Consider the following 19,786-nt stretch of genomic DNA (forward strand, 5'->3'; position numbering starts at 1 on the left):
ACAAAATGTCTACAACTGCCATCTTTTATAAATTAATACGTTTAAAGCTTTTATAAAGTGTGTTTTCAAGGAATGCTGAGGCTTTAACTTATAATCAGCTTTTATTCTTGAATGGTGTTCAGATTTTTCTGTAATTACTTTAATGTAAAAGTTTCCAGCTAATACCTGGGTTAAAGTGAAACTGATGTACATTTACAAACTGCAGTCAGTTTCTTATCAGGTTATTATGACCTTTGAGAAACAAAGATATTTTGTCTGTAGCACGTCTATATTTTATCACTATTTTGTTTATAGTGATTTTACAGTATGCATCACTTTCATTCTGAAGTTAAAACTAGTTATTTGGTTTTCCATTAACAAGTCTACAATAAAGGTAAATAACTTTAGTTATTGAAAAATGACATGTATGATCAAATTAACGTATTGGACTTTACTGTAAAAAGCATTTAGTAATAATGAATGTTCACATTTGTTTTATTGTAGTTTTAAGATGACTGACTTTAAACATTTGGTCACCTTTCTAGAGCCCTTATGAGATACTACCTCATAATTATCAGATAGCTAAGTCATAATTATGAGATACAAGTTTTATTTTTTTATAAGGGTGGCAGAAATGGGCTTCCATACCTATCAGTATTTGTTCTGCAGAATAAAAAAAAGAAAACATCCAGAAGCTAAATTGTTTATTGGTGGAGTGAATATTTTCTTATCTGAAACAATAACCGCTTTTCACATCAGCAGGCAGACAGTATTTCCTCCTTGTTCACTTAGCAGAAAAATCTTCAGACAGCTATGAATACAGATGACTTTCTAAATTAAAGATCTGCAAATAAAATTAGACAAGTCACAGTACACCCACAGACATGTTACATTCACAAAATAAAGCCATGTTCAAAAAGCTCAAAATTAAATAACAAAAAGATGATTCTACTGACAAAACAAAGAAGAGGAAACACTGACAGATCTTAAATTATTCTGATGCTTTAAGACCAGACATATTCTCCATCACTTCGATTCCGTGGCTCCTGCTCATTTCATGTTGGCCACAAAGTCCTCGCCTTTCTTGATGGAGGCCTGCAGCTCGTCGATGCAATTGGCCACCAGCTTCTGCTCGAAGTCGGACAGAGTGCCCAGACCGAGGTTCTTCTCGATGCCGTTCTTCCCCAGCAGGATCGGTGTGGAGAAGTACTTGCACACCGTCTCCTCAGACCTGACAAAGGAGCACTCCACCACACCTTCCTTTCCATTCATGGCATCCAGGAGGGAGAAGGTGAAGCGGGCGCCTGCATAGGCCATGGAGAGGGTGGCGGATCCTGCTCCTGCCTTGGCTTTAACCACCTCTGTGCCGGCTTCCTGTATTCTTTCGGTCAGGGCGGCCAGCTGATCAGGAGGAAACTCAACTTTAGGTGCACACTGAGAAATCAGGGGGATAATGGTCTTCCCTGCGTGGCCACCAATAACTGGCACGTTGACCCGAGCTGGATCCAGACCTTTGAGCTCTGCCACGAAGGTGTTGGCTCTGACAATGTCCAAGGTTGTGACGCCGAACACTCTGTTGGGGTTGTACACGCCATGCTTCTTCAGGACCTCGGACGTAATGGGGATGGTGGAGTTCACGGGGTTGGCGATGATGCAGATCATGGCCTCGGGGCAGTTGCGGGCGCAGGCGTCGACCAAGGTGGCTACGATGGTGGCGTTGGTGTTGAAGAGGTCGTCGCGGGTCATGCCCGGTTTCCTGGGCACGCCGGCGGGGATAACAACCACTTTGCAGCCCTGCAGAGCGGCGCCGAGCTGGTCGGGGCCTAAGAAACCGGTCACCTGGGCCCTCGTCTCAATGTGGCTGAGATCTGCGGCCACTCCGGGCGTGTGGGCAATATCATACAAGTTGAGGCGACTCACCAGGGGGCTGTTCTTAAGGAGCAGGGACAGCGGCTGGCCTATGCCGCCTGAAGCTCCGAGCACCGCCACCTTGGTGTTACGCCGCGAAGACGTGGACAGGCTCCGAGCGAGGCTCACGGTAGGTCTCACCGCACGGGAAAACATCTTGTTTCTTATTTACGTAGTTTAACTACAAAATAATATTAAAACTCCTCGGGAGCCGCTCTCCTTTGTGACACCAACGTCCTCTACCCACGAGCGAACAGGAAGACTAGTACGGATTTGTCATGCGTCAAGAAAAGGTCGTACGACACGCCGTCTACTGACGTAAGCACGTACCGTTACGTCGACCCCTTTATCCCCCTGCTTCTCTTTCTGAGGAAAACAAAGCCAGCTAACATTGGCAGTGGGTGTTTTAGCATCGTAAATTTGTACTGCAGCTCGAGTTGGAACAGTGCAGCAGACCAGCACGGACAGATTTAAAGATATGGTTAGTATTCAATCGATGTAACGTGTGTGTCGAGACTATTTTCTCTTTGTTTATGTCGCCCCGCTAATTTAAGCTAGCGCCGTCAAATGAACCCCGTCTACTTTCTGGAGCCAGAGCGCAGCACTTAGCCCAGCCCAGATTTAGACAGAAACAACATGTTCCATTGTTTTAAAGGCTTTTCTGTCGAGAAATGAACCAGTGGCGCTTTAAATGTGACTTTTGTGCTTCACACCGTAATAGTAGTTGTCTTAGGTTTTCCTTTGTATTTAACATTTGTTAAAACATATTTAAAAAACGTTACTATTAAGTCAAGATAACTAATGTTATTATGTCTAGTTCTGTTGTATATCTGATCATTATAGATGTTTCTATCGTGCCTCAAAATAAGGACAGCTAGGTCAAGTCAGCACAAAGTCACAGTGATTGTTGCAGGTTAACACAGCTTCCCTTTGTTTCTCAAATAAACTCTCAGATTTCACGTGTGCTCAGTTTTTCTTTTAAACGTCGTACTGTAAATATACTATTATTTACTGTCTGTAAATAATAACATAAGATGTACCTTAATACTTCATCATTGTGCTTATAGTTTCCTTTTTTTCCAACATTTTAACTGCTTCTAATGTCTTCATGCTTTGAGGGAAATCAGACTTTTATGTAAGCTTTCAAAGTGATTCAGTAGTTCAGGTTTTCTGAGGGTTTTTCAGATCTTTAATTTGAGCTTTGGCTTCTGTCCTACACGGTTTTTGTTTTATTTTTTATTTTTTTCTGTCCTCATACATATTGTTCAGTGTGTGGAACAATGAGCTTGTTTTAGAAACTCAATGAATAAAGTGAACAGATGGAGGACAAAAGAAAAAGTTGCACCCTAGCAGATTCACAGTAAGTGAAATCTGTGTTTTAATGAGCAGGAAAAATAAAGACCTGACGTGAGACCTGAAATATACGATGTTCTTCATATGATTGTGGTAAATTTTCAGCTAATAGCTCTGCAGGAATCATCATCCATCCATTTTTTTTATCTGCTTTTCCTTTCTGAGTTACCAGAAAGCTGGTGGTCATAGTGTGAGAGGAGGGGTACACCCTGGATTGGTCACATGTTCATTAGGGGTCTAAGAAAATATCGATACACTGAAATATCGCGATATTTCATTTCCCGATACTGTATCGATATTCTAAAGCCCTGTATCGATTTTTAATTAAGGATTAAAATGTCAACCTTCTTGCCAGCCATTCATTTTTATGTTGTAGTTCAGCCTCTGACCACTAGTTGGCAGCAGGGAGCCAGCCATTTGGCTCCTCTACCTCTTGAGCGCCAGGGGTAGCATTAGCATTGTAGGAGAAAATATAAGCATTGTAAGTAAACATTAGCATTTTTTTTTTCAGTAAGAGGGTTTTATTTAATAGAATTTTTTGGACAAAAAAAATCGCAATGTATCACAATATATCTCCTTGCTTACAGTATTGCAATATATCGGGATATATCGTATCGTGACCCCTCCGTTATGATATGTCATATCGCCAAATTCTTGCCAATACACAGCCCTAATGTTCATCATAGATTGAGACAAACATTCATCATTACTAAATAACCTAATAAGCATTTTTTTTTATTTTGTTCTGTGGGAGAAAACCCACATGTGCACGAGGTTAGCATGCAAACTTTACACAGAAAGGCCCCAGGACACAAGGAAACCTGGGACCTTGCTGTGAGGTGACGGCCCTAACCCCAGTTACCACTACTGTGCATGTGTGTCAAGGACAGAAAGGCAGATGTGGCAGTGGAAGGTGTCAAAGCAGTTTGGAGAGAAAAACAAAGTAAAGAACAACAAAAAAAAAAGAATACGATTAATCGATTTATTAAATTAGTCATCGATTATTTTAATAATCGATTAGTCGCCGATTAATCAATTAATTGTGGCAGCCCTAATCGATATCTTACACAAAAAAACGTATTGGATTTAAAACCAAGTAATGTCAACAATTTCCCTCTCAATTGAGTTTAATGCGTGTAAAGCAGCTTTCACATTTTTTAAAAGTAAATGTGAAAGTTGTTATTTGACTATTCCCATCTAACACTTGATGGGAATATGATTGCATTAAATAAATCGCAGACTTCTGAATTGAATCAAAATCTTATCATGACAGGCTTTGTGAGATGGAGAAAACACATCCTCATCCAAACAAATCGATTCAATATTGTATTGCGACAAATCTGGTGATTTACACGCTTGTGTTGGTATTTTTGCATTGATTTAGTAGAAACAAATGGGACCAAATTGTGACGTCGTTGTGACAGCCTACTGGTGACACTGCCTAAACATCTATTTTAAGTTGTCTGTCGTGTTTTAACAACATTTATGCACTTTAATGATTCATGGGTTGCAGATACTTGTCTTAACAAACAAAAACAAATTCTGAAAATAATCCACTACTGGAGTAGGGTTGGGCAATATTGGCAAAAAAATTAATCATGATTAATTGTGGTATTTAGCCGATAACAATTAATTTGATGATTAATCCCCTGGAGTCCATGGACACCCTTATTTTATAGTCACATGACCAATTCAGTGGGAAAGATTTGATCTTTGAAAAAAATTGTTCCAAATTGTGTGAAAATTACAGATTTCAGGCTATAGATCATATTTAAAATTGTGTTGAAAGATAAATAAATTATAAAACTTTATTTTTAATGTTTGTCGTATTTGAAGCAGAGAGGAACACTGGTGGCATTAATCGTATTAATCATCAAGTGCCAAAAAGTAATCGATTAATGTTTTTCTGACGATTAATTGCACACGATACGATTATGCCCAACCCTATACTGTAGTGAAAATAAGTGAAAAGCAGCCAAAGTCTAAATAGAAAACTTGGAAGATCCCTCAGAAAGCTTGATGATAACATACAGAAGAAGCATTTATAAAATGACAACAAAGTTTGATTCATTAGAAACAAATAAAATTAAAAAAAATGTCATTAACTGTTTGATTCATTTTTACAGCAGGAGGTTTGAGGGTTCAGAAGCTTTCCTAATGATTCATCAGCATTAAAGTAACTTTGAGTAAGTATCTCTGTGTGTCTTGTGTGAAAGTGATCTGTGTATTTATGTTTTCTGTATAGTTTAGTTTCTGTTTGATTAAAATTGCAACAGAATTTATTCTCATTTTGTTCTTAAACAAACAGGTAAAATACATGCTCATGTTATATAAATAGTTATTCCCTTTCTTTCAGTACTTCTTCAGGATGGCTAGTTGTGGAGAGGTGGACCACTCTGTTAACTCACTTCCATCCAGTAAGAAGGGCAGCGGCGGCGGAAGTGGGAACAGCGCAGAATCGTCATGCTCTGGCTCCAGCAGCTCATCCCCAGCTTTATCAGTGCCAGAGTGTGCCATCTGTCTGCAGAGCTGTGTCCACCCGGTCCAGCTGCCGTGCCATCACGTCTTCTGCTTCCTGTGTGTGAAGGGAGCGTCCTGGCAGAGCAAGCGCTGCGCTCTCTGCAGACAGGAAGTGCCGGATGATTTCTTGGAAAGGCCCACCCTTCTGTCTCCGGAGGAGCTAAAAGCATCGGCGGGAGGTCGGGGCGGGGCAGCAAGCGATCACGCTTGGTATTACGAGGGCCGCAACGGCTGGTGGCAGTACGATGAGCGGACCAGCCGCGAGCTGGAGGACGCTTTCTCAAAGGGCAAGAAGACGGCAGAAATGCTGATTGCTGGGTTTCTGTACGTGGCGGACTTGGAGAACATGGTGCAGTACAGGCGTAACGAGCACGGCCGCAGGCGAAAGATGAAGAGGGACGTTTTGGATATTCCAAAGAAAGGCGTGGCTGGACTGCGGCTGGACGCTGAGGCGGTTGCTGGGGCTCTGGGGCCAGCAAGTCGTGGAAACTTTGCAGACGGGGCAGATACGTCCACAGCAGGAGCACAGCAACAGGTTACAGTCGTCCCCTCGACCGACGCGGCCCCCTCAGCCAGCGCCCAGCCTCCCACTTCCCTCGGGGGTCAGCCTGGCCCGAGCTCCAGCCCCTCTCTCGAGGACGCTCTCTCCCAGCTGCAAATCAGCCCCAGACCTCCGCCTTCTCACGAACGGTCCGAAGCTGGGGAAGGAGAGGGCGAGGATGGGGAGGAGGAGACGTCCCCCTCCAGGTCTTCGGACCCTCACACCTCCGTGGACGAGTCTGGTTCTGGAGACTGGAGCGACGACGAGGAGGAAGAGGAGGAGGGGGGAGACGGGGATCCCATAGAGCATTGGGAGGACTGGCCGCGGAGACAAAGACTGTCTCCAGAGGACAGAGCCCAGCCCCATGCAGAGTCGGCCTCTTCCCCGCCGTCGTCCAGCAGCAGCGGGCGGTCCAGAATGCCCGACGGCCAGTGTACAGTGACTGAAGTGTGAGGTGACCGTTACCACCATCAACACCCAGTGGCTACGTTCCAGTCCATTAATTTATTCCTGACTTTACGCTGGTCTTCACTCAGTCACACGTCTGATGTGGGAGGACTGTTTGCTACAAGAGAAACACTCATTTCTACACGAGCAGGACCGCATTTTGGTTTTGGTGCTTTCTGATTCGCGTTGATCTGGATGATGCAATCAGCTCACAGAAGCTGAAAGACAAAGTGCAGCTTAGCAAACAGACTTACGCATCATGATTATGGGTCAGGTGTTATAAGGTCACAATACATCTTCAATGTTCCAATTGGATTTTATTCAGAAACGTAGAACTGAACCCTTAAAATATTACAAACTTGTTTTAACTGGACAACAGCCCTCCCTCACAGCAGAGCAAAACGGGACAGTGGCTGATTTTCAGACCTTTGCGATGGTATATGAGATCAGCCTCTCATGTATCGGCCGACCACCCAAAATGAAGGAAATCGAGGCTGATTTATCAGTGCACCCCTAACGATAATCCACAAATAATTATATTTTCAGCATCGTCAAGCAAGTAAAAGGCTAACACGTCTTCTAGGGCTCAGTCGTGTCACTCTGCTTGATTTGAGTTCATTGCGTTCATTTTAAACTCCAGAGAAGTAGGAGCGACAATGTAAATGTTTCTGATTTGTTTCTACTAAGCGTAGCTTTTGGGTTTACATCCAGTACCCCAGAGGGGCTTCTGGGAGTCCTGGTCAGATTTGTGACTTGCAGTGAAAACAGGCATAATTCAGAGTCAAATCCTGGAAATGGAACAGAGTCTGGATTTTGGAACGGCTGCATCGTTTTAATCTACAATTTGAATTTTTCTCAGCTAACTGGAGCTCAGGTCATCTGACTCTCACCACTTCGAGGTAACTCGTCTCCATCCTACTTCATCCATTTTCTTCACGTCTTTATTTTTAAGCGTTACAGTCAGATTTTCTTAAACGAAAACTTTTAATAATTTCAGAGCAAGTTGTGCTTCAAGGAATTCAACCTTTCTTTACGGATGCAGGAAGGCAGGAAGCAAAAAACGGCCTGCATATGCTTTAAAGCTGGGTTTGTGGTTAAAGGTCAACTAGTCATTTAAAAGCCCACAGGTCACAAGACTGTCCGCTTGGTTTAGTTTCAGATTTAATTTTGGAAATGCCACATTTAGTTCAGACTGATAATTGTGCACATCTGGAGTACATATCTGATTTATTTTAACTTTACCCAGCCTTAAAGAATTGGCGTTAAAATGTGAATTAGTGTTTTTTTTTTTTTTTTTCATTTAATAGCAACTGAAGCGTCTGCAGCTTCCTTAATGTTCTTATTGTACTGAGTGAAGAAATCTCAAATGTATCTAAAGTTTTGTGACTTGTGTGTGTTTTGAAGAGGGTTGTTTAGACATTTCTGGTTGGCAGACTGATAAAAACAGTTTTGTTTTGTTTTTTCAGTTTGAATAAATGTATTTTGTTTTGTGTATTTCTTATGGTGGTAAATCTGATCACATAACATCTGAGGGAGAAAAAAACACCATTGCTATTTGGACATCCTGCAGAAGTTTTAAGTAATATTTTTATATTATCTCATCGGCTTTTTGACTTTCCAATCTGAAGAATAAAGTTTGTGTAACCAGTTTGGCTTAAACGTTTTTTTTTTTCTTGTCTTGTTACTTGTTTGTAATTTAAGAATAAACTTTTTCATTTCATCCTCCTCAGATAATATATTTGTGGTCATTTTTTGTCTGTAAAGAAACTTGTGTTCCCATCAGGTGATTGATATTTTGACCACAGCAGGTATTAACACTCCAGCTGGGTTTTCAACAGGAAACATGACCTTTAGAAGGAGAACACGAGATAAAGAGGATTTGTCCTCTAATTCTTTCATCTGGTGCATATCTGCTTGTATAATGCTTGGATTTGGGTGTGTTGCAAAATGAGCCTTAATACTGAAACTTGTGTTCAAAAAGGATTTTTAAACGACTTGATTTGGTTAAAGTGCAGAATGCTAAAAATTAAATCTTCCACTAATGAAAGCCAAGGAGTAAATTTGATGTTAGGAAAGTTGAGGAACCTGCAGGATCTGCTCCTCTGACCTGCATTTTTAAATACTTTCAGCTACATTTGATTGTTCCACAGCTGCCGATACCTTGTTACTGTTCTGCCTCAGACTCTGGCTCCTTTGGGTGGATTCAGGCTGGAGTGATCTAATCAGTACCATCGTCACACGGTCAAGGACGAAGACAAGTTCATTTGTCAAAAGCTTCTTGTTCTGCTGATGCAATTTAATGAGGGAGGTAAATCTGAACTGAACACTAACAGTACATAGTTTACGAACACAAAGGCAAATTTGAGATGTGACGCAAAATGCTTTAAAAAATAACAGGTTTGGGCAATGAAGTAAAACATTTCTCAGATTATTTGTATCAGTTTATAAAACGCAAAGTGAGCTAACAACAAACATGTCTAAAACAAGTTCATTTTTTTGATGTAACCACTTTTACCCTTTAATACAGCTTTAATTCTCGATAATCCTTCACAAAATTAGGAATTTTGTAGGATTCTAGTCAGGTGTTTGATTTAACAATGACAGCAAACTGAAAACTAAAATCACCAACTGAAACAGATGTGAAGGTTTAAAACAGGACAAGGAACAGTCAACACTAAGGTGAGGCTGAGGAGGACAGTCAAAGGTCAAACAGTGGCAGCAACACGACCCAAAGCAGTTCAACTGGATCAGCGACGTCTCTCAGGCAAAGATTTTAAAACAGATATTTGCTGTTGAAGTTTTTTTTTAAGAAGCACAAAAACAGTGAGGACTGGATGCACTATGCATACTTCTTTTAGACATCACATGTCCAGCAGAACTATCAGAAACCTGTTAGACCCACAATCACCCATCTGTAGAGGAACTGCAGCCAAAAAGTCAAACCTTCAATCAGAAATAAGCCCATGATCCAAACACACTTCAACTAGTGTGTAGAAACATGGTAGCATGTGCACTAAACTGGGGCAAAATGGGGACCATTTGTAGCCAAAGGCAGTTTGTTTGAAATGCTGCAGAGTCTGCAGGTAACAGGTGCATGATGGGAGACTTCCTGCAACGGGCTGTGTTTCATTAATAACGCATCACGCAGGGAGGGAGGTGTCTGGTTAGTCCTAAATTATATCTGCAACAGGACAGCAAGTCAAAGATGCAGCAAGTGTCCTTAAACTAAAAGCAGGAAGTCCTGGTATGGCCAGGGGGGTCAAACTCATTTTCACTGAGGGCCACAGGAGCATTATGGTGGCCCTCAAAGAGCCAGCTGTTAACCTCAATTAGTGTTGTAGTACTTGAAACCGGTCTTGGTCTCAAGACCGGTCTCAAGACCACTTTTTGATGGTCTTGGTCTTGTCTTGGACTCGACAGCATTTGTACTCGGTCTTGTCTCGGTCTCGGACATTGAGGACTCTGAATTTTATTTCAAGACCAGTGAACTGTGGAAACATCACTAAATAGCCAATTTATTTTCCAATTTATTTGTTAACATTCTTGCTTTCATTGGATTTAAAATGTAGCTACTGATTCAAATCCAAACCTGACTCATTGCTGTTTGTGTTTTTGTTACCGACTGTCACCATCCATACCCTCCATCACTCGCACACAGCACTCCCAGAAAATGAACCGTGGTTCTCTGGGAACGGTAAAAGATGTCTTCAAAGTTTTAAGTAAAAAAATTGGCAACATTATTCATAAATAATATCATTGTAAAACAACAACCAGGAGAAACCGTACAGCAACTTGCAAATTCTGCAGTGCTTCACTTTCAGAGACAATGAGACAAATTTAAACTTTTATTGTCACTAACATTATCTGCCTCTGTAGTAAAATTCTTTCCTCTGCCCTCACACAAAGATTTTGTCAGTATTAGCTCTACATATTAAGTTAGCTAAAGTGGGGGAAAAGTATTTAGTCAGCACCAATAGTTCAAGTTCTCCTACTTAAAAAGATGAGAGAGACCTGTGATGGACATCATAGTTAAGACCTCAACCATGAGAGACTAAATACCCCCCCACTGTACATGTGTACAGAATACTCCATCTTATAGGGCACTTTTTTTTAATCTGGTCTTGGTCCAAACTCTAAAAGTCTTGGTCTTGCCTCAGTCTCGAGACACTGTGGTCTTGGTCTTGACTTGGTCTCGGCTTAGGTGGTCATGACTACAACACTAACCTCAATGTTTAGTATTTGACTTGGACTAAACATGAAGAGTTCCTCATCTTATAGCCACAGCTGAGCACCGCTAACCAACAACACCTGAGCTCTATGTGGTATTCCATGCAGAGAAACCACAACTTTCACCAGCTGGCAGATATTAGACCACCTAGTGGTAGGATACCATCATTTCACAGGTAAAATAATCAACAATAGTCATTAATAATCATTATGGGAGATGTAGTTTATGGTCATTGCTGGCTCTAAAGCAGCATTTGCTTATTTCTAAGACTTTTAAAACATCTCTGAAGCACTCGCAGGCCACAGTTGGCCCACGGCCTCGAGTTTGACACGACCTAGAGAGTCCTGATCTCAGAGTCACAGAGTTTGTTTTCGGGGTCACATACAGACAGAAACATCCAGTGAGAACTGTGATTAAGTCTCCAAGATGTTTGCAACATGCACACCTGCTGAGCTCCTCCAGGTTAAAGTAGAGCAGCTGCAGTCGGACTGTGCACTCTCTTTGCTTTGTTAATTAATAAATTAAATATTCCTGAAAGCATTTTTCCTTCACAGATTTTCTCCACGCCTATCTGTGTTGCACCGTGATGTAAATGTACGGAGCGTAACTTTGTTTATTTAAATGTATCACACCACAGCTCTGCATTTTTGCAGCATCATGAGTCTCGTTGTGTTTGTGTCTCGGCTCCGGTGCTAACAGGATTTATACACAACAATCTGTGAGCCTGTGAGCCTAAAGCAATAAACTGACAGATTAATCCAACTATTAAAACAGATTAAACAGTCCACATTAAAGACACAAAATTAAACATCAAATTATTTAAAACGGGTTTCAGTCCAGCAACAATGTTCTGAGTCTGTTTGAAGCTTCATCACGTCTCGGCTGATGTAACCCAATCATCTGTGTTTGGACTTGCTGGCCAGGGCCTGCAGATTGGCTGGAGCGCCCCACACTGTCCCAAACACGTCCTTCTCCATCCTCAGAGCCTCCGTCAAAGGCAGCTCCCTCCCCGACAGCACCACTCTCTTCGCGGCCCGGATGACCGGAGCGGGTCCTTCGACGTAGCGGCTGAGCCAGCTCTCGGCCCGCTGCAGGGAGGTGCCCACACCCGTCACTTCCTGGTCGTCCTCCAGGACCCCGTCTGTGAGTCCGATGTCACAGCCGAGCTTAGAGTCCACCTTCACGGCGCCGCCGAGCAGCTTCAGAGCATTCTGGCTTCCGACGATGCGGACGAGTCGAGCAGCGCCGCCCCAGCCTGGGACCAGACCCATGTGTTTGTGGACAAACTGGATCAAACTGCCTGATGTCATTAATCTGTGTGAGAGAGAGGCAGATGGCGGTTAGCATGCTGGGTTATGAGCAGCCAGAGGAAACGGGATGTAAATTACCTGAAATCACAGGCAGTAAGGAGCTCAGCACCTCCTCCCAAAGCTTTCCCCTCCACCAAAGCAACAGAAACAAGAGGCAGCCTGCACACAGAGAACCATCTGTCAGCACGCTGCAATACAGCTGCTACATTCAAACTCTTTACAAGGCAGAACATTTAGACAAAAAATAAAAACGAGTGATTACCTGAGCAGCCTTGTAAGAGCATCCTGCATGAACATACACATTTTCATCCCATCCTACAAAAGAAAACAAGTCATTTCACTAAAATCCAGTGTTCTTTGCAGGAATCACCAGCTACCTGAGTTTTTAATTAAGTTGTCTTGTGTTTCCTTGGTGTACATTTCACATACTTTCTAACCTCTCTTTCAATCTTTTCCAGTATATTTTTCCCTTTTTCTTGTTCTTCTTTTCTATAGTATTCCAAAAAAAGTCACAGATGATGAAGAAACTAATATACATTACATCGTTTTCTACTGAAGTGGCTAAAATTTTTTTTAAAAAAGTCACTGATGATGAAGAAAATAATATACATTGCGTTATGTTTTCTACTGAAGTGGCTAAAAAATTAAAAAGTCACTGATGATGAAGAAACTAATTTACATTACGTTATGTTTTCTACTGAAGTGGCTAAAAAATTAAAAAGTCACAGATGATGAAGAAACTAATATATGTTATGTTTTCTACTGAAGTGGCTAAAAAATTAAAAAGTCACAGATGATGAAGAAACTAATATATGTTATGTTTTCTACTGAAGTGGCTAAAAAATTAAAAAGTCACAGATGATGAAGAAACTAATATATGTTATGTTTTCTACTGAAGTGGCTAAAAAATAAAAATAAAAGTCACTGATGATGAAGAAAATAATATACATTGTGTTATGTTTTCTACTGAAGTGGCTAAAAAAATTAAGTCATCTAAAAAATAGAGTTAAAGTTGCTTTAGTCAAACCTTGATGATTAGTGGTCTGATTGTGCGGTGGGGATGAAACACAAAACTTTCAGCTCAGTTCCTGTAAATCTGACTCAATACAGCCTTTTTGTGTTGGCTAATACTGATAAGCTGTTGTGGCCGTCTTGAGTTTGGGTCACTTTAAAAGGGAATCATTCGTAGATCTACTGTCAGATCTTTAAATACTGGGCCATCGACACAATTCTCACCTTTTTAGCTGTAAACACCACAACAGTGTATACGAAATGAAACCAAAATGATGTGCTTTAACTGCAGACTTGGCCAGGTGTGTGTTGTTCCCTCGTTAACTCATTTAAAATGAGTAAATAAAAAGTCTAGAGTTCATTTCAAGTGTGGAGCGTGCATGTGGAATCAGTTGCTGTCAACTCTCAACCTTAGATCCAAAGAGCTGTCACTCTCAGCAAGTCGTCATCAGGCTGAAAAATCAAAACAAACACATCAGAAACAGTAAAAAGTGTGGGTGTGGCCAAATCACCAGTTTTAAATGTTCTTATAAACCAGATCAAAACACTCTCCAGGAACTAGGTGTGCGTGTGTGTCAAAGTCATCAAACAAGAGAAGACTTCACCAGTGTGAATACAGAGGGTTCACCACATGATGTAAACCAGTGGTTCCCAAAGTTGGGGTCGGGACCCAAAGTGGGGTCCTGAAACATCAAGGTGGGGTCCTGAAAAGATTTTCTAAATTAATTACATTTTTGCCTTAGTTGCCTAAAATGTATGAATGTAGAATAATACATATTGTTACTATGCCCATGTTTAGTTGACCTGATACAAATATTTATCATTCAAAAATAGTTGTGGGCACAGGTCTCTGCTACTGTTATTTTGTGGGTCAAAAGCTGAAACGTTTGGGAACCACTGCACTTCAGAAATCACTTTGAAGTGTAATAAAATAATTGGTGATGCAATATTTTCCCTATAATTATTACAAAAACACAAAATAAGTATAAATAAGTATTTATATTTGTGTAGCCTTTGTTTTAGGGTTATTAACAAAGTTTGTGTACTCAGACCAGTAATATTTGGGGTCACAAGTTTTTGCCATGGATATTTTGTGGGTCAGAAGATAAAAAGTTTGGGAACCACTGGTCTAGAATGGATTCTTTAAGTAATAAAATGATTTATCCATGAATCCATCCATCCATCCATCTAAAAAGTTTGGGAACGACTGATGTAAACCATTGGTGAGCCCCGAAAACAGGCCAGATTAGAGTCACCAAACAACGTACAAAAAAAAGTCTTTCTAGTTCTGGAACAACATCCTATGGACCGATGAGACAAACATCAACTTAAACCAGAGTGATGGGAAGAGAAGAGTATGGAGAAGGAAGGAACTGCTCATGATCCAAAACAAACCACCTCATCAGTGAAGCATGGTGCTGGTAGTGTCATGGTGTGGGCATGTATGGCTGCTAATGGAACTGGTTCCTTTGTGTCCATTGATGATGTGATGCTGACAAAAGCAGCAGGATGAATTCTGAAGTGATTCAGGCAGTATTATCTGCTCATATTCAGCCCAGTGCTTCAGAACTCAATGGTCAGCCCTTCACACTGCAGATGGATGCTGATCCTAAGCACACTGCGAAACACATGATGTGTCTCCTTTATAAAGTGGGAGGCTTATCTACAAGCTGTTGTAATTCATACATCGTTCATCTGATTTGGATGCAAATGTAAAAGTCTGCAGTTAAAGCACCTCTAGTTTGTTTCATTTCAAATCCATCATGGTGTGTTTACAGCCAAAAAGAGGAGAAATGAGTTGATGTGTTAACATTCATAGGCCTGACTATATCTAATGACTGCTTTCTGAGAGTTTCATTAAAATCCATTCACTGGGATATTTTGCTAACACATCAGGCGACCAAACAGACACACAGAAATGAGTCAAACTAACAGTGCAGATGAACAGTTTGGCTTTAAACATTAAATATAAAATAACCCCGCAGTCAGTTTCTCTGCTGTGTACCTGTGGGTTGGATATTGCTCTGACAGCGTTGAGGTCGGATCCAGAGCAGAACGTTCCAGCAGCACCCTGAACGATGAGGCCTTTCCCATCCGCCCAGTTCTCCAGCTGGGTCACCCGCTCCTCCAGATCCACCATCATGCTGCCTGGCAGGAAGTGAGGTGGGGTTAGGGACTCTGATGAGCTGCAGACGGTGACTTTCAGTTCAGAAATGTTAAGGGCTGAGCATCCCTACCAGAGAAAGCGTTCATGCGGGACGGGTTGTTGATGGTCAGCACGGCGACACCAGAGTCCTGCTTCAGCAGGTCAACAGAGCCGCCGGGAAAGACCTGCAGCTTCTCTCGGATCCCATCCTGGTTGAAGCTGTGGACGCTGGAGTGAACACAGCCCCGGGCTTGTCTCTGCAGCAGCCTGGAAGGAGCCATTCCAACAGTGTGATAAATGTGGGATTATAAACTATTATAAACATGATATGTTTCAAGTAAACAAAATAAATAAATAAAGCTGCTGAATCAGCAATTTTTACTATCAAACTACTTCCACACACTTTCTGTTATTTACTTATTCCTATATTTAACCATTCAGCTTGATCAAGAATAAAGTGCTGTGACAGTTTGAAACTATAAATACAGCAGGTAAAATAAGTATTTAACATGTCACCATTTTTCTCAGTAAATATATTACTAGAGGTGCTAATGACATGAAATTTTCACCAGATGTCGGTAACAACCCAAGTGATCCATACATACAAAGAAATCAAACCATAAATGTCCAGAAATGAAGTTATTTGTAATAATGTGGAATGGCACAGGGAAAAAGTATTGAACACATGAAGAAAGGGAGGTGTAAAAAGGCATGGAAAGCCAAGACACCAGCTGAACTCTCTCAGTAATTAGAAAGCAAGCCTGCCCCTTGTCAGTGCAAGTTAATATCAGCTGGTTCAGTCCCAAATGATGGCCAGGTATCACACAAGAACCATCTGATGATGGGTAAAAGTAAAGAGCTCTCTCAAGACCTTCACAACCTTATTGTTGCAAAGCATAATGATGGCATCGGTTACAGAAGAATGTCTAAACTTCTGAAGGTTCCAGTGAGCACTGTTGGGGCCATAATTCAGAAGTGGAAAGAACATTATTTCACCATAAACCGACCACGACCAGGTGCTCCTCACAAGATTTCTGACAGAGGAGTGAAAAGAATTATCAGAAGAGTTGTCCAAGAGCCAAGGACCACTTGTGGAGAGCTTCAGAAAGACCTGGAATTAGCAGGTACGATTGTTTCAAAGAAAACAATAAGTAATGCACTGAACCACCATGYCCTGTATGCACGCTCACCACGCAAGACTCCACTGCTGAAGAAACAGCATGTTGAAGCTCCTTTAAAGTTTGCTGCACAACATTTAAACAAGCCTGTGTAATACTGGGAGAATATAGTCTGGTCAGATGAGACCAACATTGAACTGTTTGTTTGCCAGAATACACATCATGTTTGGAGGTCAAATGGCACTGCACATCAGCCCAAAAACACCATACCAACAGTGAAGTTTGGAGGTGGGAACATCATGGTGTGGGGCTGTTTTTCAGCATATGGTACTGGCAAACTTCAAATAATTGAAGAAAGGATGAGTGGAAAAATGTACAGAGACATTCTTGATAAAAATCTGCTTCCATCTACCAGGATGATGAAGATGAAACGTGGCTGGACATTTCAGCAAGACAATGAGCCCAAACACAAAGTCAAGGAAACTCTCAGTTGGTTTCAGAGAAAGAAACTAAAGCTGCTGGAATGGCCCAGCCAATCACCTGACCTGAATCCAACAGAAAATCTATGGAAAGAACTAAAGATCAGAGTTCATAGAAGAGGTCCATGAAACCTTCAAGATTTGAAGACTGTTTGTGTGGAAGAATGGGCCAAAATCACACCTGAGCAATGCATGCCACTAGTTTCTCCATACAGGAGGCGTCTTGAAGCTGTCATTGACAACAAAGGCTTTTGTACAAAGTATTACATAAATTTCAGGAAGTGTGTTCAATACTTTTTCCCTGTGTCATTCCACATTATTACAAATAACTTCATTTCTGGACATTTATGGTTTGATTTCTTTGTATGTATGGATCACTTGGGTTGTTACCAACATCTGGTGAAAATTTCATGTTATTAGCACCTCTAGTAATATATTTACTGAGAAAAATGTTGACGTGTTCAATATTTATTTTACCCGCTGTAAGAACTGATAGAAAGTATATACTTTCCAAAAATATTTAATTTTATTTAAAATGAAATTCCCCATAAAAAATACATTGAGATCACTTCAGGTTTTCCAATATGAAACATTATGCTTTTATTTAGCTTTTAGCTACTATTCTGCTAATTCCAGCTTTTGTGCATTTTATTCTTTTAGCTTCTGTCTTATTTTAACGTTTGTTCTGCTTGTAAAAACTGGTAACCTTACAGCTCCAGCAGCTGCTTCAACAAACTGCTAAAGCACATTTTTAAAATCTAAAATGATTCAACTCAGTGACATGAAGCTGCGTTCACGTCCCACAGCTGATAGCAGATTTGTGTGAGGCTGTACTGAAGAGAGCATTTGTGCAAACAGATACTAAGATAAAGTAAAGAGAAATGATTTTAATACACTCGGTTACTTCCTGTTTGGAACTGAGCACCACAGACAAACACAAAACACACACCTTCAAATGTTGTGTTAATCATTAATGACTATTCTGGGTTTATGACTGTTTTATTGTTTTGTGAACATTAGTTTACCTGATAAACTGTTTGCTGCTTTATTTATGACTTTATATGTTCTCATGATGATAAGACATGTAGGCAGGAGGTCATTACCTGCTCCACACTCCACAGCAGCTGCTGCTCCTCAGTGCACAGAGGACCATCCTGTTGGCCAACAGAGACATGTTTGTTTGTTTGTTTGTTTACTAAAAAGTCAATAACAATAGCTGCAGAAATATTTTGTAATTTTCATTCATTTTGAACAAGAATTAGTTTTCAAAAGACTGAGGTGTAGTGTGGAGTAAATTGAATAGTTTCAGTATTTAGTCAGGTTATTTATTTACTTCCAGATAACATCACAGCTTTGTTTTAACAAGCGGATCCAGTTTCAATTCAACAAAACATTTAGATTCCAAATATTTCATTATTGTTCAGTTTAATATATTCTGCAAAATATAATTAATTTAATCAACCCTCATATTTTCCTCAGTGAATCTATGGAAGCCCATTTCCGCCACCCTGATAAAAAAATAAAACTTGTATCTCATAATTATGACTTAGATAGCTAAGTCATAATTATGAGATACAAGTTTTATTTATTTTTATCAGGGTGGCAGAAATGGGCTTCGATAGTTCTTCCGTGTGAAGTCCAGTTTACATCGTATTTATTAGCAGTAATGTAAGGGTGTACCATGCATTAGCATTAACACCATGTTCATTTCCATGCTTGCAGATTGAATAAATTACACTTTACAACAAAAGCTGTGGCTCAATTAGGAAAAGTTAGGAATAGCTTCAGTAAATTTTCCACAACCATTGTGGACATTAGCAAGAAGCTGCTAACTTGGGTGCTGATACATTATTTATGAGTTACAGTGAATCAATCTGCTCATTTAGTCATTAAAAATGGATTCTTCTTTCCTATTCAGACAGATTATACCCTGAACAGGTACGAAGCTGAAGTTAGCTTCCGATTCGGGAAATGACTAAAGGGATATTACAACTAATTTTTCACTACCTTGCGCGTGTTTAACCTGCTCTAGCTCAAAAACTACAACACCTACACTCTTCAAATCTGGACTAGATTACTCTACACTAATAGAAGAATAATAAAAACTAAGCTTGAGCTTTGGGAAACCTTTGTCTGATTTGTGAAACATCAATAGTTTGTTTTATTATTCCACTATTAGTGTAGAATAATCTAGTCCTGGTTTGAAGAGTCCAGATGTTGTGGTTTTTGGGCTGGACCAGGTCTAGTGTGGTCCAGTTGCATAAAAACGATGAAAAAAGTTTCACAAATCAGACAAAGGTTTCCCAAATCCCAAACGTGTTTTTAAATATTCTTCTATTAGTGTAGAATAATCTAGTCCAGATTTGAAGAGTTCAGGTGTTGTGGTTTTTGGGCTGGACCAGGTTTAGTGTGGTCCAGTTGCATAAAAACGATGAAAAAAAATTTATCGATTTTTCACAAATCAGATAAAGGTTTCCCAAATCCCAAACATGTTTGTAAATATTCTTCTATTAGTGTAGAATAATCTAGTCCTGGTTTGAAAAGTCCAGGTGTTGTGGTTTTTGGGCTGGACCAGGTCTAGTGTGGTCCATTTGCATAAAAACGATGAAAATCAAACTTTATTGATGATTCACAAATCAGACAAAGGTTTCCCAAAGCTCAACCTTAGTTTTACATAATAATCTAGTCCTGGTTTGAAGAGTCTAGGTGTTGTAGTTTTTGAGCTGGACCAGGTCTAGTGTGGTCC

The 19,786-nt window shown here is 40.6% G+C and overlaps 3 protein-coding genes across 3 annotated transcripts; 1 reads left to right on the plus strand and 2 right to left on the minus strand.

Moving 5' to 3' along the window:
* Positions 1-666: 666 nt before the first annotated feature.
* Positions 667-2,155, minus strand: mdh2 (malate dehydrogenase 2, NAD (mitochondrial)). The gene has a single exon (XM_014034112.1). It carries the CDS (start codon positions 2,041-2,043, stop codon positions 1,030-1,032), a length of 1,014 nt encoding a protein of 337 aa, XP_013889566.1. The 5' UTR covers positions 2,044-2,155; the 3' UTR covers positions 667-1,029.
* An 86-nt stretch (positions 2,156-2,241) lies between these two features.
* Positions 2,242-8,484, plus strand: LOC106536789 (E3 ubiquitin-protein ligase rnf146). The gene is made up of 3 exons (XM_014034111.1): positions 2,242-2,368; positions 5,367-5,426; positions 5,597-8,484. The coding sequence occupies exon 3, from the start codon at positions 5,609-5,611 to the stop codon at positions 6,752-6,754; it is 1,146 nt and encodes a 381-aa protein (XP_013889565.1). The 5' UTR covers positions 2,242-2,368; positions 5,367-5,426; positions 5,597-5,608; the 3' UTR covers positions 6,755-8,484.
* Positions 8,485-11,546: 3,062 nt separating this feature from the next.
* echdc1 (enoyl CoA hydratase domain containing 1) lies at positions 11,547-18,194 on the minus strand (the record flags this gene model as incomplete). The annotated part of the gene is given in 6 exon segments (XM_014034114.1): positions 11,547-12,290; positions 12,365-12,445; positions 12,549-12,601; positions 15,303-15,445; positions 15,535-15,710; positions 18,144-18,194. Coding segments are annotated over 6 exon segments (921 nt in total). The 3' UTR covers positions 11,547-11,872.
* Between the last annotated feature and the right edge of the window lie 1,592 nt (positions 18,195-19,786).

This window comes from Austrofundulus limnaeus, unplaced genomic scaffold (assembly GCF_001266775.1).
Source record: "Austrofundulus limnaeus strain Quisiro unplaced genomic scaffold, Austrofundulus_limnaeus-1.0 Scaffold1975, whole genome shotgun sequence".
Classification (NCBI taxonomy): Eukaryota; Metazoa; Chordata; class Actinopteri; order Cyprinodontiformes; family Rivulidae; genus Austrofundulus; species Austrofundulus limnaeus.